This window comes from Saccopteryx leptura, chromosome 10 (genome assembly GCF_036850995.1).
Source record: "Saccopteryx leptura isolate mSacLep1 chromosome 10, mSacLep1_pri_phased_curated, whole genome shotgun sequence".
Taxonomy (NCBI): domain Eukaryota; kingdom Metazoa; phylum Chordata; class Mammalia; order Chiroptera; family Emballonuridae; genus Saccopteryx; species Saccopteryx leptura.
Window position 1 is genome coordinate 62,156,995 of NC_089512.1, and position 27,385 is coordinate 62,184,379.

General features: G+C 38.8%; 1 protein-coding gene across 1 annotated transcript in view; it reads right to left on the reverse strand.

Moving 5' to 3' along the window:
- DNAH12 (dynein axonemal heavy chain 12) overlaps window positions 1–27,385 on the reverse strand; it is a 399,320-nt gene that overhangs the window by 27,217 nt on the left and 344,718 nt on the right. Inside the window, exons 61-62 of the mRNA XM_066351331.1 lie at window positions 11,701–11,859; window positions 11,392–11,536 (exon numbers count right to left, since the gene is read on the reverse strand). Coding sequence (XP_066207428.1) covers window positions 11,392–11,536; window positions 11,701–11,859 — 304 coding nt within the window. The remainder of the gene's footprint in view (window positions 1–11,391; window positions 11,537–11,700; window positions 11,860–27,385) is intronic.

A 27,385-nucleotide genomic window follows, 5' to 3' on the forward strand; every position in this document is an offset into this window, starting at 1 on the left:
AATATATAAAGCAGACTTTGATGGACTTAAAGGGTGAGATCAACAGCAATACTATAATAGTAGGGGATTTCAATACCCCACTAACATCACTAGATAGATCCTCAAGAAAGAAAATTAACCAAGAAACAGCAGACTTGTTGGACACACTAGATGAACTCGATTTAATAGATATCTTCAGAACCTTTCACCCTAAAGCAGCAGAATATACATTCTTTTCAAGTGCTCATGGTACATTCTCTAGGATAGACCACATGTTAGGGCACAAAAGTGCTCTCAACAAATTTAAGAAGACTGAAATCATATCAAGCAATTTCTCCGATCACAATGGCATGAAACTAGAAATGAACCACAACAGAAAAGCTCAAAAATTCTCAAACACATGGAAACTAAATAGCAGGGTGTTAAATAATGAATGGATTAAGAATGAGATCAAAGAAGAAATAAAAAAAATTCCTAGAAACGAATGACAATGAGCATACAACAACTCAAAATTTATGGGACACAGCAAAAGCAGTACTGAGAGGGAAGTTCATAGCACTACAGGCACACTTTCAGAAGCTAGAAAAAGCTCAAATAAACAATTTAACCCTGCATCTAAAAGAATTAGAAAAAGAACAGCAAGTACAGCCCAAATGTAGTAGAGGGAAGGAAATAATAAAGGTCAGAGCAGAAATAAATGACATAGAGGCTAAAGAAACAATACAGACGATCAATGAAACTAGGAGTTGGTTCTTTGAAAAGATAAACAAGATTGATGAACCTTTAAGTAGACTCACCAAGAAAAAGAGAGAGAGGACTCAAATAAATAAAATTAGAAATGAGAGAGGAGACATAACAACTGACACAACAGAAATACAAAATATTATAAGAAAATACTATGAAGAACTGTATGCCAAAAAACTAGACAACCTAGATGAAATGGACAAATTCCTTGAAACATACAATCTTCCAAAAATCAATCTGGAAGAATCAGAAAACCTAAACAGACAGATTACAACAAACGAGATCGAAACAGTTATCAAAAAAACTCCCAACAAAGAAAAGTCCGGGGCCCGATGGCTTCACAACGGAATTCTACCAAATATTCCAAGAAGAACTAACTCCTATCCTTCTCAAACTATTTCAAAAAATTCAAGAGGAAGGAAGACTTCCAAGCTCCTTTTATGAGGTGAGCATAATTCTGATTCCAAAACCAGGCAAAGACAACACAAAGAAAGAAAATTATAGGCCAATATCTCTGATGAATATAGATGCTAAAATCCTCGACAAAATATTAGCAAACTGGATCCAACAATATATGGAAAAAATCATACACCATGATCAAGTGGGATTTATTCTGGGAGCAAGGATGGTACAATATTCGTAAATCAATCAATGTGATTCATCACATAAACAAAAAGAAGGAGAAAAACCATATGATAATTTCAATAGATGCAGAAAAAGCATTTGATAAAATCCAGCACCCATTCATGATCAAAACTCTCAGCAAAGTGGGAATACAGGGAACGTACCTCAAATATAAAAGCCATCTATGAGAAACCCACAGCCAACATCATACTCAATGGGCAAAAATTAAAAGCAATACCCTTAAGATTAGGAACAAGGCAGGGGTGCCCCCTTTCACCACTCTTATTTAACATAGTCCTGGAAGTCTTAGCCACAGCAATCAGACATGAAGAAGAAATAAAAGGCATTCAAATTGGAAAAGAAGAAGTAAAACTATTATTATTTGCAGATGATGTGATATTGTATATAGAAAACCCTAAAGTCTCAGTCAAAAAGCTACTGGACCTGATAAATGAATTCAGCAAAGTGGCAGGATATAAAATCAATACTCAGAAATCAGAGGCATTTTTATACACTAACAATGAACAGTCAGAAAGAGAAATTAAGGAAACATTCCCCTTGACAATTACAACCAAAAAAATAAAGTACCTAGGAGTAAACTTAACCAAGGAAACTAAAGACTTGTACTCGGAAAATTACAAAGCATTGATAAAAGAAATCAGGGAAGATACAAACAAGTGGAAGCATATATGCTCATGGTTAGGAAGAATAAACATTGTTAAAATGTCTATTTTACCCAAAGCAATCTATAAATTCAATACAATACCAATTAAAATACCAATGACATACTTCAAAGATATAGAGCACATATTCCAAAAATTTATATGGAACCAAAAGAGGACACGAATAGCCTCAGCAATCTTAAAAAAGAAGAATAAAGTGGGAGGTATCACACTTCCTGATATCAAGTTATACTACAAAGCCGTTGTACTCAAAACAACCTGGTACTGGCATAAGAACAGGCATATAGATCAATGGAACAGAACAGAGAACCCAGAAATAAACCCACAGCTCTATGGACAACTGATATTTGACAAAGGAAGTAAAGACAGCCTCTTTAACAAATGGTGTTGGGAAAATTGGACAGCTACCTGCAAAAAAATGAAACTAGATCACCAACTTACACCACTCACAAAAATAAACTCAAAATGGATAAAAGACTTAAATGTAGGCTGTGAAACCATAAGCATCTTAGAAGAAAACATAGGCAGTAAGCTCTCTGACATCTCTCGCAGCAATATATTTGATGATTTATCTCCACAGGGAAGTGAAATAAAAGACAGGATAAACAAATGGGACTATATCAAACTAAAAAGCTTTTGCACAGCTAAAGACAACAAGAACAGAATAAAAAGACAAACTACACAATAGGAGAACATATTTGACAATACGTCTGTCTGATAAGGGGTTAATAACCAAAATTTATAAAGAACTTATAAATCTCAACACCAGGAAGACAAACAACACAATCTAAAAATGGGCAAGAGAGTTGAATAGACACTTCTCCAAAGAGGACATACAGATGGCCAATAGGCATATGAAAAAATGCTCAACATCACTAATCATTAGAGAAATGCAAATTAAAACCACAATGAGATATCACCTCACACCAGCCAGAATGGCGCTCATCAACAAAACAACACAGAATAAGTGCTGGCGAGGATGTGGAGAAAAGGGAACCTTCCTGCACTGCTGGTGGGAATGCAGACTGGTGCAGCCACTGTGGAAAACAGTATGGAGATTTCTCAAAAAACCGAAAATCGAACTGCCTTTTGACCCAGCTATCCCAGTTTTAGGAATATACTCCAAGGACACCATAGAACGGCTCCAAAAGGAGAAATGCACCTCCATGTTTGTGGCAGCATTGTTCACAATAGCAAAGATCTGGAAACAGCCCAAGTGTCTGTCAGAGGATGAGTGGATTAAAAAGCTTTGGTACATATATACTATGGAATACTACTCAGCCATAAGAAATGATGACATCAGATCATTTACAATAACATGGATGGACCTTGATAACATTATATGGAGTGAAATAAGTAAATCAGAAAAAAACTAAGAGCTATATGAATCCATACATAGAAGGGACATAAAAATGAGACTCAGAGACATGAACAAGAATGTGATGGCAACAGGGGTGGGGGTGGGGGGAGGGGGAATGGGGCGAAGAAGGAGAGAGGGGTTGGGGGGAGGGGAGGGGCACAAGAAAACCAGATAGAAGGTGACAAAAGACAATTTAACTTTAGGGGAGGGGTACACAGCACCATCAAATGTCAAAATAATCTAGAGATGTTTTCTTTCAACATATGTACCCTGATTTATCAATGTCACTGCATTAAATTTAATAAATAAATTTAAAAAAATTACAAATGGGCAACTCACTGACCCAGCAATATTATTTCTAAGACATTATTCTGAGAGGGAGCTGCACCTGTGAGAAATGACTTTTTTTTTTAGAAGCATCTCCTAAGATTGAAGAATGAGGTGCCTCTATTTCACAGAACGGTTGCCTGCAGCCAGGTTAGAACCTCCATTAAAACCTCTCCTGTTGGGGCCCTGGCCGGTTGGCTCAGTGGTAGAGCATCAGCCTGGCGTGCAGAAGTCCCGGGTTCGATTCCCGGCCAGGCCACACAGGAGAAGCACCCATCTGCTTCTCCACTCCTCCCCCTCTCCTTCCTCTCTGTCTCTCTCTTCCCCTCCCGCAGTGAGGCTCCATTGGAGCAAAGATGGCCCGGGCGCTGGGGATGGCTCCTTGGCCTCTGCCCCAGGCGCTAGAGTGGCTCTGGTCGCGGCAGAACAGCGCTCCCGAGGGGCAGAGCATCATCCCCTGGTGGGCAGAGCGTCGCCCCCTGGTGGGCGTGCCGGGTGGATCCTGGTCCGGCGCATGCGGGAGTCTGTCTGTCTGTCACTCCCCGTTTCCAGCTTCAGAAAAGTACAAAAAAACCCTCAAAACTCCAAAAAACAAAAAATCTCTCCTGTTGAATACGGTAGCAACAGCAAGTAACTCAGACACATATAGCTTCTCTCACCTGAAAAAAAATCCTTCTTTAAAATCAAAATAAATTTTGAATTTTAATCCTTGGATTAAAAAAAATAATAGCAATATGTTTATTTTTTATTTTGCATAGTTTTTTACTTAATTGGGGTGACATTATTACATGTTTCAGGTGTACAATTCCATGAGAAATAATTTTTGAATAAGGTTCTTCATTACAGCATTTTTGCAATAGGTTGCAATAAATAGGTAATGTATAAATATTGTAAAGATCTATAAATAGAAATTAGCTAAAGAAATTATGGTATAGGCCCTGGCTGGTTGGCTCAGTGGTAGAGTGTTGGCCCAGTATGTGGAAGTCCTGGATTTGATTCCTGGTCAGAGACACAGAAGTGACCATCTGCTTCTTCCCTGTTCCCTCTTTCCTTTCTCTCTGTCTCTCTCTTCCCCTCCTGCAGCCAAGGCTCCATTGGAGCAAAGTTGGCCTGGGCACTGAGGATGGCTCCATGGCCTCCACTTCAGGTGCTAGAACGGCTCGGGTGCAACAAAGCAACACCCCAGATGGGCAGAGCATCGCCCCCTGGTGGGCTTCCCAGGTGGATCCCAGTTGGGCACATGCAGAAGTCTGCCTTTGCCTTTCTGCCTCCCTGCTTCTAACTTCAGAAAAATATGAAAAAAAAAAGAAAGAAAGATATTATGGTTTATTCATATAATGGAATACTGTGCAATTGTAAAAACCTAGAAATCTCTTTATGAACTGATAGAAAAAATAAAAATATGTAAAACAGTGGATATTAGCATTTGTGTTAAAAATAAGTAGAAACATTACATGTATGCATATTTATATGTGTATGAAAGGATAACAAGGAGCAAATGACACTGCCTGAGAGGAAGGATGTTGCAAAGCTCAGTGGTAACGACTGGAGATACACTTCTGACTGTATTTATATATTCTTTATTATCATTAAGTGAGAGGAGGGGAGACAGACAGACTCCTGCATGCACCCTGACTGGGATCCACTCAGCAAGCCATCTACAGGGTGATGCTCTGACCATCTGGGGCATTGCTCAGCAACCAAGCTATTCTTAGCGCCTGAGGCAGAGGCCAGGGAGCCATCCTCAGCACCCAGGGTCAACTCGCTCCAATTGAGCCATGGTTGCAGGAGGAGAAGAGAGAGAAAGAGAGAAAGAGAAGCAAGAGGGGGAGGGGTAGAGAAGTAGATGGGTGCTTCTCTTGTGTGCCCTGATTAGGAATTGAACCTGGGACATCCATACACCAGGTCGATGCTCTACCACTGAGCTAACTGGCCAGGACCTGTATTCATATATTCATGTCACTCAAATAGTGTTTCAATTTTAAACCACAGGAATATCTTACTTATAGTAAAATTATATTTAAATTAAAAATAAAATAATGCGCCCTGACTGGTTAGCTCAGTCAGTTAGAGCGTCATCCTGAAACGACAAGGTAGCAGTTTTGATCCCTAGTCAGGGCACACATGGAAAGCAACCAATAAATGTATGACTGAGTGGAACAACAATGTGTGCTTCCCTTCCCCCTCCCCTCTCTCTGTCTTTCTAAGAAAATCAATCAATACATTTCTTAAAATTAAGTCGTGGCCAGATAGCTAAGTTGATTGGAGCATCATCCTGAAACATAGAGGGTGCCAGTTCAGTCCCTGGTCAGGGCACATACCAGAACAGATTGATGTCCTATCTCTCTCTCTCTCTCTCTCTCTCCTTGCCTCTCTCTAAAAAAATAAAAACAAAATAATAAAAATAATAAAAAATAAAAGAACGCAATTCATCAACATTAGCAGCAGAAAATAAGCACAAAGAGGTATTGGGTATTATCTTCTAAATGCCAAACACCTTTCTAAAATGAAAGCTGTAGTAATTCAAAGAAAAGAGGAGAGAGAATCATGGGTTTTTGCTGTCCTGGAAGGTCTGTGGAATAGATGGGAAGAGAGAGTGCAGTTTTGTATATGAGTAATTTTGTGTAGTTGTGAGCAATTCTATAGTTTGAAACAGTGCAAGTTTCTAGGAGAAGATAAGAATAGAATGGCAGAAAAGAGGTCCGATTAGTCAAGGTAACAAGACCGGCAAGCTGTTCTTCTGTCATTATTCTATAGGTATTGAAAAGCCACTAAAAGTTTTTCTATTAGGAGTTCATAATGATATAGCAGCTTTTTATCTTCTTTAATAACTTCCCATGAACAATGATGAAATATTTTTTATTCTTTTACCATTAATGCCATATACAGTTTTTACCTAGCACAGCAGATTTTCAATATACATTTTAAGGAAGGGAAGATGCTGAGGACACAGAGACCTTGCTTCCCATAGTTTTATGCGCTAGCCAGGGCAATGCTTCCTGAGATTGAGTAGGATAGTTTTCTATAGTAAAAGTATCTTGTTCCAGTAATTTAATATAAGAAAAAGAATTAAAACTTTTCTAAAAGATTTTGATCCTTTATGTAAGCTACTCTAGAGAAGAAATTATGGAGATTTGAGAAGACCTGGAGATGAGCTTTGTTATGGTTAATTTTATGTGTCAGCTTGGCTTGGACATAGTACCCAGATATTTGGTAAGTTATTAGTCTAGAATATTGCTGTAAAGATATTTTAAAGATAAAGTTAACATTTAAATCACTAGACTTTGATTAAACCAGATTATCCTCCATAATGTGAGTAGGCTTTGTCCAATCAGTTAAAGCATTTAGGAGAAAATAGACTGATTTCCCCTGAGGAAAAGGGAATTTTGCTAGCAGACTACGTTTGGACTTGAACTGCAACATCTACTCTTCCCTGGGTCTTCAGCCTACTGGGCTTGCCAGCTAGCCAATTACTTAAAATCTCTATCTCTATCTCTACCTCATCTCTCTCTATCTCTATCTCTGTATCTCTCTCAATCTCTATCTTTCTTATCTCTCTCTATCCTATTGGTTCTATTTCTCTGGAGAATCCCAAATAATACAGTCTTTAATTGAATTTAGTTTAATTTTTTTCAATTCAACTCAATTCACAGACATTTACTGAGCTCCTACCATTTGCTAGTGATAGGGTTGCAGGTGGGGGCCATGTCCCCCTCCTCCCTTAAGTAGATGAAGGTACATTGACAAACTAAATGTTCCAGATCACCTTCCCCTAAGCATCTGGGTGACTAACCTGGGTGTGGAAGGTCCCCTAGCTTATTTACCCTTAGTATTACATAAATTGCTGAGACGTTTTTTCCTTAATGGCTACCAGCCTCCACCCTCAAATCCCCTATTTAACCCTACCTATTAGAGAACCCGGGGCTGCTCTCCCTTACAAGACAGCCTGGCAGGTTTCCTTTCATTAAAGCCTGTTACACTGGTCTTTTGGACTCCGATTGATTCTATCAGCTAGGAACTGCTTGAAGTCCTGGAGATATATAGAAAAAGAAGTCATGGGGCCTGACTTCAAGAAGCTCACAGTATTGTGGGAAACCCTAACAAATAGACAATTACTGTACGTCCCAGTGTGGTAAGTGTTGTGATGTTTAAGCACAGGCTCCCAAGCACAGCAGACAAAGAAATAACCCCACATATAGTATTGAAGCAATATCCCCATTGGCCATCAGGTAGCCATTCAGAAGAGTGCAAATAGGCAGGTGTTGCCCAGATGCAGAGCTACACATTCCTCAGTTTATCATGAAAAAGGGAGGCTATTGGTGATAAAATAATGAATAAAGCATTGTTTGGCCTTCATGGACTTATTGTCTATCGAAAGAAACATGTACATACACACAACTGTGGGGTAAGAAACAATGAGTTAATTTTTAACAATGTACAAAGGTCTTTGGGAGTTAGAATATGGAGAAATACTCAGGAGTCAAGTAACTATGTAGGCTTCTATTTGAACCTAGTCAAAGACGAAAGGAAGCATCAGATAATACTGGTGAAACTTTGAAACTTTACTCAAAACATAAAATATAAAAGAAAGGAAGGAGGGAAGGAAGGAAGGAAGAAAGGAAGGAAAGGAAAGGAAAGGAAAGGAGGGAGGGAGGGAGGGAGGGAGGGTGGAAGGAAGGAAGGAAGGAAGGAAAGGAAAGGAAAGGAAAGGAGGGAGGGAGGGAGGGAGGGAGGGTGGAAGGAAGGAAGGAAGGAAGGAAGGAAGGAAGAAAAAATAAGAAGAGAAGGGACCATCATAGTCACTTTCAACACCTTCATTTTATAAATGGTATAACCTGAGGTCAGAAAGGTGAAGTAACTTATTCAGTTTAAAATACATGTATGAGTATAGTTCTAGTTTTGTCTGTTTAAAAAATTTCCTTTTGTAACATAACCCTACAATCACCTTTCCTGAATGTGTGAAAGTTATCACCCTATTTATTTTACCTACTGAAAGACAGTAGGTCTTTCTCCTAAGAGAATTGTGACATATACAAGACTTTTTTTTACCATATTCTGCTTCAGCTAATATGAAATAACAGGAACCAGATTTATTCTCTTACTATAAACTAAAAAATGGGCAAAATTAATGAAACAAACATTTTTAGACATTGGGCTATTTAGACAGTAGGAGGTACAGGGCTGTGATCCCTGAGAGGAAATAAACAAGTTAAGACCTATTTTCCTTCAGCTTTCTTCTGGAAGGCACATTCCAGACTGTGAAACAGGGAGCACGACTAAAAGCACAGCAACGTAGTGTTGCGGAGCTGGGAAGACAGGAACCAGAGTTCAAGAAAGCGGAAGCTGCTGGAAATTGCAGAGTTCAAATTAGAAGGGAACTATCCAGAAAAAGAGCACAGAAATCTGCATAACAGTACCCTTAAATATCTGCTGAATACTATGGTGTGCATGCACAGGCCAAGCAAAGAGAGACTGGGGAGCTGAGGAGCCAGCGGAGGTCCTGCAAGCTGGGAATCTCAAGTCCCGTCTAGCCACAGTGGAGAGTCCTTGGTGACTACACTTTAGTAGTGCTGTTAAACTATTCATTAAGTAAAGGCTATTCTACACCTGCCCTAACAAATCTTAAAACAATTTTTGAAAGGAAAAATCTGAATTTAAGTAACTTAACTATGTAACCAAAGGGATTGGCAAACTTTTTTTCTACAGAGTAAATATACTGCTCACAAAAATTAGGGGATGTTTCAAAATGAATATAAAGCTATAAAATATTCTTTAATTTTGTGAGCAGTTTATTTTAGGCTTTGTGGGCCACATACAGTTTCTGCTGTGTTTCCTTCCTTCCTTCCTTCCTTCCTTCCTTCCTTCCTTCCTTCCTTCCTTCCTTCCTTCCTTCCTTCCTTCCTTCCTTCCTTCCTTCCTTCCTCCCTCCCTCCCTCCCTCCCTCCCTCCCCTCCCCTCCCCTCCCCTCCCCTCCCCTCCCCTCCCCTCCCCTCCCCTCCCCTCCCCTCCCCTCCACTCCCCTCCCCTCCCCTCCCCTCCCCTCCCCTCCCCTCCCCTCCCCTTCCTTCCTTCCCTTCTTTCCTTCCTTCCTTCCAACAACTTTAAAGTATAAAAACCATTCTTAGCTCATGGGCTGGACAAAATCAGGTCATGGGCTAGATTTAGCCAGTGGACAGGTGTTGTTTGCTAACCCCTGAACTAGCAGAACAAAATTCAACAATCTTTTTTTTTCTTTTGAGAGACAGGAAGAGAAAGAGATGAGAAGCATCAACTCGTAGTTGCACCACTTTTAGTTGTTCATTGATTGCTCCTCATATGTGCCTTGATGGGGAGGGGGCTCCAGCTGAGCCAGTGAACCCTTGCTCAAGCCAGTGACCCAGGGCTCAAGCTATCAACCTTAGGGTTCATATTGATCCTGTGCTGAAGCCAGCAACCCTGTGCTCAATCTGGTGAGCCCACACTCCAGCTGACAACTTATGGTTTGGAACCTGGGCCCTCAGCATCCCAATTCAATGCTCTATCCCAGGGGTCCCCAAACTATGGCCTCGCGGGCCACATGCAGCCCCCTGAGGCCATTTATCCGGCCCCCGCCACACTTCCGGAAGGGGCACTTCTTTCATTGGTGGTCAGTGAGAGGAGCACATTGACCATCCCATCTCATTAGCCAAAAGCAGGCCCATAGTTCCCATTGAAATATTGGTCAGTTTGTTGATTTAAATTTACTTGTTCTTTATTTTAAATATTGTATTTGTTCCAGTTTTGTTTTTTTACTTTAAAATAAGGTATGTGCAGTGTGCTTAGGGATTTGTTCATAGTTTTTTTTTATAGTCTGGTCCTTCAACGGTCTGAGGGACAGTGAACTGGCCCCCTGTGTAAAATGTTTGGGGACCCCTGCTCTATCTACTGTGCCATCACTGGTCAGGCCAAAAATTCAACAAGCTTTAAAGGAAGATAAAATTCAAATCATCAAAAATGTCCATCATCCGTACCCTACTCCTGGTACCAAAAAAACAAACAAACAAAAAACAAAACAAAACAACAACAACAAAAAATGTCCATCATCCAATAGAACATTCCTGGGCATTCCAAGGAGCAGTAAAATATGACTTAAATCCAAAAGTAAAATCATTAAATAGAAACAATTTTATAAATGATGGAATTAGCAAAGATTTAAAAACTGTTATTATAACCGTGTTAAAGTATTTAAAAGAAAACAAACAGAATGAAAAGAGAAATTGAATATATATCTAAACAACCAAATAAACTTTCTAGAAATGAAATATATAATAGCTGAAAAAATTAATTGAATGGGATTAATAATATATTAGATGTTACAAAAGAAGACATCAGCAAACTTAAAGATAGCAATAGAAACTATCCAAACTAAGGCACAGTGATACAAAATATTTAAAAATAATTAACAGAGTATCAATCACATATGGTACAATATCAAGCAGTCTAATTACATTTAATTAGAATAATGGGTGTGCTGGCTAAAAATATTTGAAAAAATAATGGCTAAAATTTTACTAAGTTGAGGAAGTTCTGGGAGTTCTGGGAACCCTTTTGAGCATCTGAAATAAGGGTTACAGAACCAAATAACAGTAACTTTAAACCTAATACTTCAAAAATGGTAAATTATCTGGTTCCAAATGGAACATATTTGTCTTTTACCTTATCGGGCCTTAAGCACCGAAGAATTATTATTTTCTGTAGTTCATTTAGATTCTGGTCCATTGGTGCTGGAAGTTTAGCATTGTGTGGCTCTTTACTGTCATATATTTCCTGCCATTCATTTATATGTTCACAAAAATGAGTCCTAATGGAAAAAAGCTTAATAGTTATTTTTTCATTGGAAAAAATTTAAAGAGACTGTTGAGCAAAGAGATAAATCAAGAAGCTATCAAGCCATTTAAAAATCATTAGATTAAATATATATTCATCATTATTCAATGCTAAATTAACAAGTTTAAAAACAATTACCTGAGTTCTTTGAAGGCAGGAAATTCACTAGCACGGCAAATTTCTTCCCAGCTTTTATCCTGTAACCATGATGGATCAGGATTTTTCTCAGCACTCTTAAGACTTACTCCTCCAGTTAAAAGAAACATAAATTCCTGGTAGTCAATCTCTTTCTTTGCCCTGTATTCCCAAAATAAGGACTGCTGTAAATTGTTGATTTTAAAATTGAATAAGTTTCTGCTTCTATTGGTTGGATAAAATAAGACTAACTTTCCCTACTGCTGTAAACAACTAGAAAACTTCAAAAAATTTAAGAAACAACTATTTTTGGAAATTATACAATAACCAGTATAGGACTAAGGTCACTAAGAGAAGGAAGACAAGGTGATTTTTATGATTGTCTCAGCGATCTACCTAGAGGCACATTCCAGACCACAAAGCAGGGAGGAGATCAAAATCAGAGCTTGGCAGTATTGCTGAGTTGGAGAGATCTCTATTGGAGTTAAGAAAGGCAGAGGTGACTGGACTTTGTGGGCAGGATACCAGAGGTGAGGGAGGTGCATGGAAAAGGAGCTCTAGAAACCTGTGTAGGCTTACTAAATTTCTAAGTCATGTATGAGTAGGGTAAAACTCCAGGAGGCCTGGCAAAGAATCTCTGGGGAGCTAGCAACAGAATAGCTACCAGAGCTCACACAGAACTAGAAATTTTTGGTAACTAGAGTTGAATTTTTGTCCAACACCAGAGGAATTCAGTGGTGACATTGGAGGGATCACACCTTTGTAGTGAAGTTAACGTAGCCTTAAAATAAAGTCTCCTCTAAAACTGCCTTAAGAAAGCATAAAAACAAGCCTTGAAAAGATGAAAATAATCCAGTAATAATTTAATTACCTCAAAAAGTAATGACTAATGCTCGTCAAAGGAACACATAAATGCCAGCTTTTACCAATATAAAATTCACAACATCCATAAGCAGGAGAAAAATCAGTCATTAGATATGGACATAGAAGTGACAGTGATGATACAAGAAGACAAAAATGTTAAAAGAGCTATTATAAATATGCTGAAAACGTTAAAACAAAACAAAGATAACGAAGAGAGAAATAATGTAAAAAAAAATAACCAAATGTAATCTCTAGAGATCAAAAATACATTATCTAAAAAAAAAGATCACTGATTTTCTTCTCAGATGTACAAAACTTAAAAAGATTCATTACCAGTAGACTAACACTATAAGAATGCTCCCAAAATGTTAACTATATGAATAAACATATACGGCTTTTTTCTTTCTTTTTCAAGTCTCTTTAAAAGATAATTGACTATTTAAAGAAAAATAACGACGTCATAGAAATGGTGCCGTGAGGACATGGACCGAAAAATCTCCCCAAAATTTCAACAAGTTCAACATCCAGAGACAGAAAAACCTATTCTTGGAGCATCCAAGAGTCTCACACCCTGAAGACGAAGGTAGGATCCAGTGAAAAATTGGCTAAATATATAATCAACCCTGAGGGAAATAAGTCAGACAAAGAAACTCTCTGCCTTCCTCACTAACCTGAGCAAAGGCTGCTTTCACTTGGAACTGAGATTTGGGTGGAGCTAGGGGTGTGGAGGTAGCTAGGCTGCGGCGCAGGCCTTCGTTCAAGCCAAGGAAAGAGGGTGCCTGTGGTGAATCAGCCCACATGAGCAAACGCCCGTGTGCCACGCCCCAAGCATCCCAGCCTCCGGCCTGCGCGAGCGACCGCCCAAGCCCCGGGTCTGGGCAGCCTAGCCTCCTGCGCCCGGCTGTGAGCAGCCCAGCCCCCCACGCGAACTGGGCTGTGAGCACCCCAGCCTCCCACTCCCGGCCGTGAGCAGCCCAGCCTCCCGCGCCCCGGGCGCGAGCAGCCCAGCAACCACCCGCGCCACGGACTTCCCTACACCCAAGCTTCTCTAGGCGGGTGGGGCGCCTCACCCAGCCATTCAAGCTAACAATCAAGCATGGGGGAGAGGCATGTGCGCAGCTTGCAGTTCATTCTGGAGAAATTCCGTGGATCCAATCGCTGAAATTAGCCTAACCCACAAGTTGCTCACCTCCCAACTGACCTACGCGGCTATAATTGACAAAATCTCTCTCAGTCCAGCTATCCAAGACAAGAGGTGTGATATTTTTTAGTGCCTCTTGCTAAAGGGGTGGGGCAACTTCTGATTGGCAGAGCTTTCATACTCAGGGACATACGCTAAAAAGAGGGACTTGACAGTGTTAAAACCTCCTGTACTGCAGGCAGTGACTAGGGCATCTTCTTCCCAGCCTAAACAGGTTACAAAGTGTGGAAAGCCTGGGGACAGTGGTCGCACAGAGTGCTGGGGGTGCTGAACAGGCCTACAAGCTCAGAGAACGTCACCTTGAGAGCAATTGGCTCTCAGCCCCGCCTGATTACGCTGGCTGCTCTGACTGCCAGAGCCTTACCCAGAGCCCTGCATTAACTGGGGATAGAGTGGGGATTTGCCAGCTCTCTAAACCTCTTACTCCCCAGGCAGAGGCAGTGGCAGCGGCAGCCTCATAGCTGGATCATCAGGCTGCTAATTCAGGAAGGAGAGACTAGGAGAGAGGCTCCGGGAAAACGGACTCTCTCATTGTTGGAGCCTGCAAACGCTAACAAGCCTTGACAACCAACGAGACTGAAGCCAAATATATGACATCACCGTAGAGTCTCATCAACTGCAAATCCCTACCTAAGCGTGCCACAGGGGCAGAACCTGGGGTACAGAGTCACTGACTAGGAAGAGGGAGAGGAAAGAAAAGGGAAGAAGAAGTTAACCTCTCAAATTCAAGAAAAATCCACAGACTTTATAATTTGTTCCACTATTTCTTTTGTTTATTTGTTTGTTTCATCCTCTTGCCTTTCTTAGTATTATTTCTATTTCCTCAACCTTGGTTCTGTTATTCTCTGCCCATCTTACTCTTTCCTTTTCTTGAACTACACTACCCATAAGTGTTTCATTTTATTTCTTTTCTTCTTCCTTACTCTCCATGAGGGTTACACTCCAAAACCCTTAACTCTCCCTCTCTTTTTGTTTTTTTTTCTTTTTTCTTCCTTTCCTTTCCCCCCTTTTCTTGTTTCTCCCTTTCTATTAGTTTCTTCTTTTCTCCTTTTACTTTTCCTCTCATTCAATCCTCAATCAAAAACAAATTATTTAATTTGGGACTCAAGTTTTTTGGATATTTTTGTGGCATTTTGGGTGCTTTTTACTTTGCTTTTTAACTCAGTAGCATTCCTCCCAACCCAGGATCTCCATTCTATTCAGTCTTTGCTCCACATAATACAATAGTTTGTTTTTTCCCCCCTTTTTTCTGGTTTCTCTCTTATCCCTCTCATTATATCTCTTAGTCGACCATTACTTAAAGCAAATCATTTTATACTTGACCCAAATTTTTTCCTTTTTTGCATTTTGTGGGTCCCTACTTCCTTTTCTGCCCCTTGAAGAGTTCCCCCCAACTCAGCCCTCCGTTATAGGCAGTTTTTGTTTCATTTAGCATAATATAATTCACAGTTTATCATGATATTTTCCTAAGGAGGAGGGAAGAGGAGGGGAAGAGAAGAAAGAAAAGAGGAGGGAAATAATAAATTATTATTGGTTTTTTTTGTGTTTTCCAATTTTTTTTTATTTTTTTATTTAATTTTATATATTTTATTTTATTTCTACTTTTTATTCTTTATTAATTCTCATTAGTGCTATCAAAAAGACCACCCCCAGATGCCATTAAGGAAAAAAAAATCAAATATCATGGATACAAAAGAAAGAGAAGTAACACAGATAGATGTGGAAAAATCTATGGAAAAAAAATTAATATATTGGAAACCTTGAAGATAAATGACAGAGAATTTAAAATAGAAATCCTAAAAATACTCAGAGATATACAAGAAAACACAGAAAGGCAATTTAGGGAGCTCAGAAAACAACTCAATGAACACAAAGAATATATTACCAAGGAAATTGAAACTATAAAATCACATCAAACAGAAATGAAAAACTCAATTCATGAACTGAAAAATGCGGTAACAAGCTTAGCTAATAGAACAGGCCAGATAGAAGATAGGATTAGTGACATAGAAGACAAGCAACTTGAGGCATGACAGAGAGAAGAAGAGAGAGACTCAAAAATTAAAAAAAATGAGAAAGTCCTACAGGAATTGTCTGACTCCATCAAAAAGAATAACATAATAATAGGTATATCAGAGGGAGAAGAGAGAAAAAAATGGAATGGAGAACATATTCAAACAAATAATAGACGAGAACTTCCCAAGCCTGTGGAAAGAACTAAAGCCTCAAATTCAAGAAGCAAACAGAACACCGAGTTCTCTTAACCACAACAAACCTACTGCAAGGCACATCATAATGAAAATGGCACAATCCAACAACAAAGAAAAAATTCTCAAGGCAGCCAGGGAAAAGAAGAATACAACATATAAAGGAAGGCCTATTAGATTATCATCAGATTTTTCAGCAGAAACTCTACAAGCAAGAAGAGAGTGGACCCCAATATTTAAATCCCTGAAAGAGAGGAACTTTCAGCCAAGAATACTATACCCATCAAAGTTATCCTTCAAGTACGAAGGAGAAATAAAAACATTCACAAATACAAAAAAGAGGAGGGAATTTATCATCAGAAAACCCCCACTCCAGGAAATACTAAAGGGGGTTTTCCAACCAGATCTAAAGAACAAAACAAAACAAAACCACAAGTAAAAGCTCCACCAAGAACACAATAAAACCAAATTTAACTGTGACAACAAAAGCAAAAAAAAAAAAAAAAAGGGGGGAGAGGACAGAGATTAACAGTAGCAAAACACGATGAAGTGCAGAAACACTCGCAAGATAGGGTACTACAATGAATATGGCAGGTACCCTTTCATTACTTAATGGTAACCACCATTGAAAAAACCACCACAAAAGCACATGACTTGAAAAAGGTAGCAACAGAGGAAAGATGTATGGAATACAAACAAACAAAAACAAAAGATAGAAAAACAAAAGAGAAGAATCAAACAAGACATAAAACTAACAGAAAGCAATTTATAAAATGGCAATAGAGAATCCACAAGTGTCAATAATTACACTAAACGTAAATGGATTAAACTCACCAATAAAAAAACAGAGAGTAGCAGAATGGATTAAAAAAGAAAATCCAACTGTATGCTGCCTACAAGAAACATATCTAAGCAACAAGGATAAAAACAAATTCAAAGTGAAAGGCTGGAAAACAATACTTCAAGCAAATAACATCCAAAAAACAGCAGGCGTAGCAATACTCATATCTAATAATGCTGACTACAAGACAGAAAAAGTACTCAGAGACAAAAATGGTCATTTCATAATGATTAAGGGGATGCTGAATCAAGAAGAGATAACAATTCTTAATATATATGCACCAAACCAAGGAGCACCAAAATATATAAGACAGCTACTTATTGACCTAAAAACAAAAACTGATAAAAATACAGTCATACTTGGAGACCTCAATACACCGCTGACAGCTCTAGATCGGTCATCCAAACAGAAAATCAATAAAGATATAGTGGCCTTAAATGAAACACTACAGAACCTGGATATGATAGACATCTACAGGACACTATCCCAAAGCAACAGAGTATACATTTTTCTCTAGTGTACATGGAACATTCTCAAGAATTGACCATATGTTGGGCCATAAAAATAATATCAGCAAATTCAGAAAAATTGAAATTTTACCAAGCATGTTTTCTGATCATAAAGCCTTGAAACTAGAATTCAACAGCAAAAAAAAGAGGAAAAAAACCCCACAAAAATATGGAAACTAAACAACATACTATTTTTTTTTTTTGTATTTTTCTGAAGCTGGAAGTGGGAGAGACAGTTAGACAGACTCCCGCATGCGCCTGACCGGGATCCACCCGGCATGCCCACCAGGGGGCAATGCTCTGCCCACCAGGGGTGATGCTCTGCCCCTCCAGGGCGTTGCTCTCCTGCGACCAGAGCCACACTAGCACCTGGGGCAGAGGCCAAGGAGCCATCCCCAGCGCCCGGGCCATCTTTGCTCCAATGGAGCCTCGCTGCGGGAGGGGAAGAGAAAGACAGAGAGGAAGGAGAGGGGGAGGGGTGGAGAAGCAGATGGGCGCTTCTTCTGTGTGCCCTGGCCAGGAATCGAACCCAGGACTTCTGCACGCCAGGCCGACGCTCTACCACTGAGCCAACCGGCCAGGGCCAACAACATACTTTTAAAAAATGAATGGGTCAAAGAAGAAATAAGCACAGAGATCAAAAGATATATACAAACAAATAAAAATGACAATACGATATATCAGAATCTCTGGGATGCAGCAAAAGCACTGATAAGAGGGAAGTTCATATCACTTCAGGCATATATGAACAAACAAGAGAGAGCCCAAGTGAACCACTTAAGTTCCTACCTTAAGGAACTGGAAAAAGAAAAACAAAAACAACCCAAAACCAGCCGAAGAAAGGAGATAATAAAAATCAGAGCAGAAATAAATGAAATAGAGAACAGAAAAACTATAGAAAAAATTAATAGAACAAGGAGCTGGTTCTTTGAAAAGATCAACAAAATTGACAAATCCCTGGCAAGACTTACCAAGGAAAAAAGCAAAAGAACTCATATAAACAATATCCAAAATGAAAGAGGAGAAATCACCACAGACATCATAGATATACAAAGAATTATTGTAGATTACTATGAAAAACTTTATGCCACTAAATTCAACAACCTAGAAGAAATGGATAAATTTCTAGAACAATACAACCTTCCTAGACTGAGTCATGAAGAAGCAGAAAGCCTAAACAGACCTATTAGTAGAGAAGAAATAGAAAAAAACATGAAAAACCTCCCCAAAAATAAAAGTCCAGGCCCAGACTGCTATACTAGTAAATTCTATCAAACATTCAAAGAAGACTTGATCCCTATTCTACAGAAGGTCTTCCAAAAAATTGAAGAAGCAGCAATACTTCCAAACACATTTTATGAGGCCAACATAACCCTCATACCGAAACCTGGCAAGGATGGCACAAAAAAAGAAAACTACAGACCAATATCTCTAATGAATACAGATGCTAAAATACTAAACAAAATACTGGCAAATCGAATACAACAACATATTAAAAAAATAATACATCATGATCAAGTGGGATTCATCCCAAAATCTCAAGGATGGTTCAACATACGTAAAACGGTTAACGTAATACACCACATCAACAAAACAAAGAACAAAAACCACATGATCTTATCAATAGATGCAGGAAAGGCATTCGATAAAATACAACACAACTTTATGTTTAAGACACTCAACAAAATGGGTATAGAAGGAAAATATGTCAACATGATAAAGGCCATATATGATAAACCATCAGCCAACATCATATTAAATGGCATAAAACTGAGGACTTTCCACCTTAAATCAGGAGCAAGACAGGGTTGTCCACTCTCTCCACTCTTATTTAACGTGGTGCTAGAAGTTCTGGCCAGAGCAATCAGACAAGAGAAAGAAATAAAAGGCATCCATATCAGAAAAGAAGAAGTAAAGGTATCACTTTTTGCAGATGATATGATCCTATACATCAAGAACTGAAAGACTCCACAAAAAGATTACTAGAAACAATAAACCAATACAGTAAGGTTGCAGGATACATAATTAACATACAAAAGTTCATAGCCTTTCTCTATGCCAACAATAAAGTACAGTGATACCTCGGTTCTCGAACATAATTCGTTCCGGGAGAACGGTCGAGAACCAAATTGTTCGAGAACCGAAACAATGAAACCCATAGGAAATAATGGAAACTGGATTAATTTGTTCCAAGCCCCAAAAATATGCCTATTTACTGGTGCTTTCTCACAAATAACGACTTCATTGATGCTGTCACCTGCTAACTCTTTTTCTTTAATGAAAATAAGAAGCAGCTTCTCCATTTTCTCCATTATCTGAGGCCTTTGCTTTGTTCACAATGTAACACCTTTGGCAACATTGGCAGCCTTTATAACAGCTTTATTCTTAAGGAAAGTTGAGATAGTAGATCTTGGCATGCCATACTCAGCAGACAGATCTGAAACACGTGTGCCCTGTTCATATTTGGCAATGATTTCTTTTTTCAGCTCAATCGTTGTTCTCACAGCTTTCCGCTTACCTTTGTCTGCATTACCACTTCTGGCTTTCTTTGGACCCATGTCTAAGGGTTAAATTCAGTGTACAAAGCGTGCACAAAGCGTGAGTCTCTCCACAAAGCGTGAGTCTCACCACAAAGCGTGACTCTCACCACAAAGCGTGACTCTCTCCACAAAAACGTGATTCTCTCTCTCCACAAAGCGTGACAAAGCGTGACTCACACTGATGACGCAGGCAAGGCGCGCTCGGCCGAATGAACGCCATTCGGCTCAACTCGGCTAATCTCGGACGTTCGAGTTCCAAATATTTGTTCGGATTCCAAGACAAAATTTTCTCGAATTTCCTGGTCGAATACCGATTTGGTCGAAAGTCAAGGCGTTCGAGAACCGAGGTATCACTGTATTAGAAAACGAACTAAAAAAAATAATCCCCTTCACGATTGCAACAACAACAACAAAATACCTAGGAATAAACATAACAAAGAATGTAAAGGACCTATATATCGAAAAATACAAAGCATTGTTAAGCGAAATCGAAAAAGATACAATGAGATGGAAAAATATTCCTTGTTCGTGTGTAGGAAGAATAAATATAATCAAGATGGCTATATTACCCAAAGCAATATATAAATTTAATGCAATTCCCATCAAAATTCCTATGACAATCTTTAAAGAAGTGGAACAAAAAATTATCAGATTTATATGGAACTATAAAAAACCCCGATTAGCCAAAGCAATCCTAAGGAAAAAGAATGAAGCTGGGGGCATTACAATACCTGACTTCAAACTATATTATAGGGCCACGACAATCAAAACAGCATGGTATTGGCAGAAAAATAGACACTCAGACCAATGGAACAGAATAGTAAGTCCAGAAATAAAACCACATATATATGGTAAAATAATTTTTGATAAAGGGGCCAACAACACACAATGGAGAAAAGAAAGCCTCTTCAATAAATGGTGCTGGGAAAACTGGAAAGCCACGTGCAAAAGAATGAAACTCAACTACAGCTTATCCCCTTATACAAAAATTAATTCAAAATGGATCAAAGACCTAAATATAAGACCTGAAACAATAAAGTACATAGAAGAAGACATAGGTTCTAAACTCATGGACCTGGGTTTTAAAGAGCATTTTATGAATTTGACTCCAAAGGCAAGAAAAGTGAAGGCAAAGATAAATGAATGGGACTACATCAGAATAAAAAGTTTTTGCTCAGCAAGAGAAACTGACAACAAAATAAACAGACAGCCAACTAAATGGGAAATGATATTTTCAAACAACAGCTCAGATAAGGGCCTAATATCCAAAATTTACAAAGTACTTATAAAACTCAACAACAAACAAACAGACAATCCAATAAAAAAATGAGAAGAGGACATGAACAGACATTTCTCCCAGGAAGAAATACAAATGGCCAACAGATATATGAAGAGATGCTCATCTTCATTAGTTATTAGAGAAATGCAAATCAAAACTACAATGCGATACCACCTCACCCCTGTTAGATTAGCTATTATCAACAAGACAGGTAATAGCAAATGCTGGAGAGGCTGTGGAGAAAAAGGAACCCTCATTCACTGTTGGTGGGACTGTAAAGTAGTACAACCATTATGGAAGAAAGTATGGTGGTTCCTCAAAAAAACTGAAAATAGAACTACCTTATGACCCAGCAATCCCTCTACTGGGTATATACCCCCAAAACTCAGAAACATTGATACGTAAAGACACATGTAGCCCCATGTTCATTGCAGCATTGTTCACAGTGGCCAAAACATGGAAACAACCAAAAAGCCCTTGAATAGAAGACTGGATAAGGAAGATGTGGCACATATACACTATGGAATACTACTCAGCCATAAGAAATGATGACATCGGATCATTTACAACAAAATGGTGGGATCTTGATAATATTATACGGAGTGAAATTAGTAAATCAGAAAAAACCAAGAACTACATGATTCCATACATTGGTGGGACATAAAAACGCGACTAAGAGACATGGACAAGAGTGTGGTGGTTACCGAGGGTGGGGGGGGGGCGCAGGAGGGAAGGAGGAGAGGGGGAGGGGGAGCTGGAGGGGCACAAAGAAAACGAGATAAAAGGTGACGGAGGACAATCTGACTTTCGGTGATGGGTATGCAACATAAGTGAATGACAAGATAATCTGGACATGTTTTCTTTGAATATATGTACCCTGATTTATTGATGTCACCCCATTAACATTAATAAAAATTTATAAAAAAAAGTATTAAAATTTTAAAAGTCTTAAAAAAAATAAAGAAAAATAACAATCTATCATGGGCTTTATGACACTTGTACAAGTACAATGTATGACATTATATATATAGTTTTACCTGAAGATAGACTGTGAAAAGTTAAAAGTATACTATAACCCTAAAGAAATCACACACACACACAAAAATTATAGCTAATAAACTAACAAAGGGGATAAAACAAAATTGAGAAAAAAAACCACTCAAAGAAAAGCAGAAAATGAAGAAATATGGAACAGAGAACAGATAGAACAGATGAGCAAAACAAAACAAACTCTAAGATGATAGATATAAACATAACTCTATTATCTTATTGAATGCAAATGGTCTAAACAATCTCACTAAAGTTAGTGATATCATACTGGATAAAACAAGCAAGACCTAACTACATGCTGTTTACAGAAGTAAAGTTTAAATATAAAAATACAAATAGGCTAAAATTATGGAAAATATAAATATTATGCTAATAGTATACAAAGTAAAGCTGGAGAGACTATAATAATATAATACAAAGTAGATTCAGAGCAAAGGGATAAAAATAAAAAGGGGGAGGCAAGTCAATTCATTAAGAGGATATGACAGTTCTAAACATTTATACATCCAATAACAGAGCATCAAAACACAAAGTAACAAAACTGCAAGGAGAAATCTCTGTAGAGATTCCAAACTCCTTTCAATAACTGATTGAAGAAGTAGATAGAAAATCAAGAAGGTTATCCAGGGGTCCCCAAACTTTATACACAGAGGGCCAGTTCACTGTCCTTCAGACCGTTGGAGGGCTGCCACATACAGTGCTCCTCTCACTGACCACCAATGAAAGAGGTGGCCCTTCCGGAAGTGCGGTGGGGGGGCAGATAAATGGCCTCAGGGGGCTGCATGCGGCCCACGGGCCATAGTTTGGGGACACCTGTCGGTATATAGACCAGCTTGACCTACTTGCCTTTTATAGAAATTCCACCTGAGAACAGCAAAATACACATTTCTTGCAAGAGTACATACAACACTGACAAAGAATCCACATTCTTGGCCATATAATATCTCATTCATAAAAGTTATACAATAGGAAAAATTATGGAAACAGAAAGTAGATCAGTGGTTACCTGGGGCTGAGAGTAGAAACAGGAACTGACTAAACTGGCATAAAGAAATTTTTTGAGATGATGGAAATGTTCAAAAACTGGATGTTAGTGATGTCTGCACAATTGTATGAATGTACTAAAAATCACCTAACTGTATTCTTATGGGTGAATTTCACAATATATCAATTATACCTAATAAAGCTGAGAAAAAATAAAGGAGACCTTTATTGAACAACTTCTATATCAACAAAAAAAGGCCCAAAAGAATATTTACAATGTGTTACCTTTACATAAGAAAAATACTTATATTTGCTTAGTTTTACAATAATTTAAGCTTAGAATTAAATAGATGAATTTAGTTGCAGATTAGATGCACCAACAGAGAATTAATAAAGTAGGATAATAGAAATTTGAGGGGCAAAAGGTATAGAAAACAGATGAGAAGATAAAACAAGGAATACATGACAAAGTCTAAAATAAGTGTAACTAGAAGGAGAAAGATGATGAAGACAATATTTGAATAAATTATCTCTAGTTTTCAAACACTTGATAACAATCACAGATTTCCTATGAATCCCAAGTATTACCATCCTCCCCTAAATAGCCGACATCAGGAGTTTGTATGGTGGTTGCCTCCGGAAGGCTAGTAGGAACCTGGGAAAGAACAAGAGAGGGAGCTCTGGGGATGCTGGCAGTATCTGTTTCTTTGTCTGGGTGATAATACATGAGCTTGTTCACTGAAGTAACTCATCAAGCTGGCATTTAAGCTTTGATTATTTTTCTGTAAGTTATATTTCAATTTAAAAGAGTATTAAAATAGAGCACATCTAAGCATATATAATACAGAGACCCCTAAAAACTAAGGAAAAACTAAAATCTTAAAAACAGCCTAAGAAGAGAAGCATAGATGTGGCAGCAAGAATGGCAGGCTTTGAGGAAAAGGCTCTAACCCAGGAGCTGATGGAGAAGCTGCTGCAGTTTCTGGATCTGCCTGGCATAGAATCTGTGGCTCAATGTTGTCATACTTTGGAACAGCACAACTGGAACATAGAGGCTGCTGTACAGGACAGATGGAATGAGCAAGAGTATGTACCAAGTGTATTCACCCCACCTTCATCCCAACCCCTGAAGGTTTTTATTAAGTGCCTGGCTGTATGTTCCCTGGTAGAAGACAGGATGTGCCCTCCCATAAATGAAACAATGCCCCCAAAACGAGGTCAGTGACCTGACTGTGAGGGTCAGGCTGTATAAAAGGAAGAGCAAACCTAAATATATCAACTATTGTGTAATAGGTAAACCAGAATGAAAACATTATCAACTAGTAATCCCAGCCAACCACAGGATCTACAGCTATGTTGTCTCAAGACCAACAAACAAGGGGGCTGCTGAGCCCGTTTTGGGGGCATTGTTTCATTTATGGGAGGGCACAACCTGTCTTCTACCAGGGAACATACAGCCAGGCACTTAATAATACCAAGTGAGAGCAAAATAAACGTATCATGGGTTTTATAACACATGTACAAGTACAATGTATGACATTATATATAGTTTTACCTGAAGATAGACTGTAAAAAGTTAAAAAGTATTTTATAGGCCCTGGCCGGTGGCCCAGTGTGTGGATGTCTGGGGTTTGATTCCCAATCAGGGTACACACGGGAAGTGACCATCTGCTTCTCCACCCCTGTCCCTCTCCCTTTTCTCTCTCTTCTTCTCCCACAGCCACAGCTCAATTGGTTGGAGTGCATTACAACTGGGTGCTGAGGATGGCTATGTGGAGCCTTTGCCTCAGGTGCTAAAAATAGCTCAATTGCAAGCACAGCCCCAGATAAGTAGAGGTTGCCAGGTAGATCCTGGTTGGGGCACATGCAGGAATCTATCTCCCCTCCTCTCACTTTAAAAAAAAGAAAGAAAAAAATTAAGTAATAAAATAAATAAATAAGTAAATAAAGGAATGAATAGTAATAAAAAGGTAAATATGCATGTAATTTTAAATAAAGATTTATTGTACAGAAAAATATATCTTACAGAATTTAAAATATACAGAATATTGAAATACATGACAACAATCATCACAAATCATACAGAAGTGGTAAATGGAGATAAAATATTCTAAATCTTTGCATGTTTGGGAAGATAAAATAGCAAATACAATTAGGTTCTGGTATTTTGAGAATGAATGTTGTCATTTCTATGTTAATTACTAAAAGAAGAGTAAAAGAGGGTATGACTATAAAGATAAAAGAGAAGAAAAAGTTTTTCAAATTAAACAGCAACTTTATAATATGATAGGAAAGAGACTTCTGGTTTCTGGTCTGGTGTGTAAGGAGCTTGGAAGTTATTACTCCTGTCTTCACAATAAAGAAAACAGCTAAACAAACTAAAAACCAGCAATTCTTAAATCCCTCAGAAAACTAAGATCACAGGAGAAACTGCTATTCCCAAAATTGAAAGGACTGATAGGAAGACACAGAGAATCACAAATTCCTGAAGCAGGAACCTTCGTGAGAACTTGAATAGGAAAACTTAAGCTATAATTTATAAATTGCTAGAGGCTCAGTATGGAAATATTAGAGTTAAAACTCCAGGCAGGCCAACTGTAGGATGACTTCTGCACTTATATAAACTTTACCTCCAGGGGCTCTTGCCAGGTTATCAAAGTAAAGATCAGTGAAAACTCTCCACTGCTTCTGGCAGTGAGAGGGAAGAATAGTTATTTTGAAACATGCCCAGAGCATTCTTCTCCTTCTCCTTCTCCTTCTCCTTCTCCTTCTCCTTCTCCTTCTCCTTCTCCTTCTCCTTCTCCTTCTCCTTCTCCTTCTCCTTCTCCTTCTCCTTCTCCTTCTCCTTCTCCTTCTCCTTCTCCTTCTCCTTCTCCTTCTCCTTCTCCTTCTCCTTCTCCTTCTCCTTCTCCTTCTCCTTCTCCTTCTCCTTCTCCTTCTCCTTCTCCTTCTCCTTCTTCTTCTTCTCTGTGTGTGTGTGTGTGTGTGTGTGTCAGAGACAGAGAGAGGGACAGATAGGGACTGACAGACAGGAAGGGAGAGAGATGAGAAACATCAATTCTTCCTTGCGGTTCCTTAGTGTCCATTGATTGATTTCTCATATGTGCCTTGACCAGGGTACTACTACAGCAGACTGAGTGACCCCTTGCTGGAGCCAGCGACCTTGGGCTCAAGCTGGTGAGCCTTGCTCAAAACCTATGGGCCCACACTCAAGCTGGTGACCTCAGGTCTTGAACCCACATCCTCTGCATCCCAGTCTGACATTCTATCCACTGCGCCACCACCTGGTCAGGCTCTATTCTTCTTAACAAAGCCTTCCCTTAACGGAAACTATTTTACCAGAACCTGGGAAGGGGGTTCCCCTAGGTTTCCACATGGGGGAGGGAAATAACCAACCACAGCCCTCTCTAAGCTTCCTGCCTCACTTAAGACGTAAAAATACAAGAGGTACTTGTTAAAATCATAGCGGAGAAGCACAGGCTCACTAAAACACCAAGACCAACTTATAGGACTTCCTTTCCCCGTATATTACCACCAACCACATCAATAGTGATCAGGGGACTACAACAGAAAGAAATGCATTTCTCAGAACTTATTTCAAAAGAAGTCTCTAGGGAAATCAAAAGACACAACAGGTAGACAAAAACAAAGATACCAGAGAAAACTTTACTCTCTGACACCTACAGCTAGAGCAAACAGTAACCACAGCTAACTCCTAGTTAGATAACATCAAGTATCATATTACAGGCCTTTTGACCTCAGTTCCTTTTATCTAGTACCTCATATCTGGCTTTTGTCAAAAAATTAAAATGACAAAAGGTAATATTTTCTTCTTTTTCACGGCCCCATAGTATTCTATTGTGTATATATATGTACTACTGCTTTTTTTTGTCTTTTTTAAAATTAATTTTAATGGGGTGACATCAATAAATCAGGGTACATATGTTCAAAGAAAACATGTCCAGGTTATCTTGTCAATCAATTATATTGCATACCCATCACCCAAAGTCAGATTGTCCTCTGTCACCTTCTATCTAGTTTTCTTTGTGCCCCTCCCCCTCCCCCTTTCCCTCTCCCTCTCCCCCCTCCCCCCATAACCACCACACTCTTATCAATGTCTCTTAGTCTCATTTTTTGTCCCACCTAAGTATGGAATCATGCAGTTCTTAGTTTTTTTCTGATTTACTTATTTCACTTCGTATAATGTTATCAA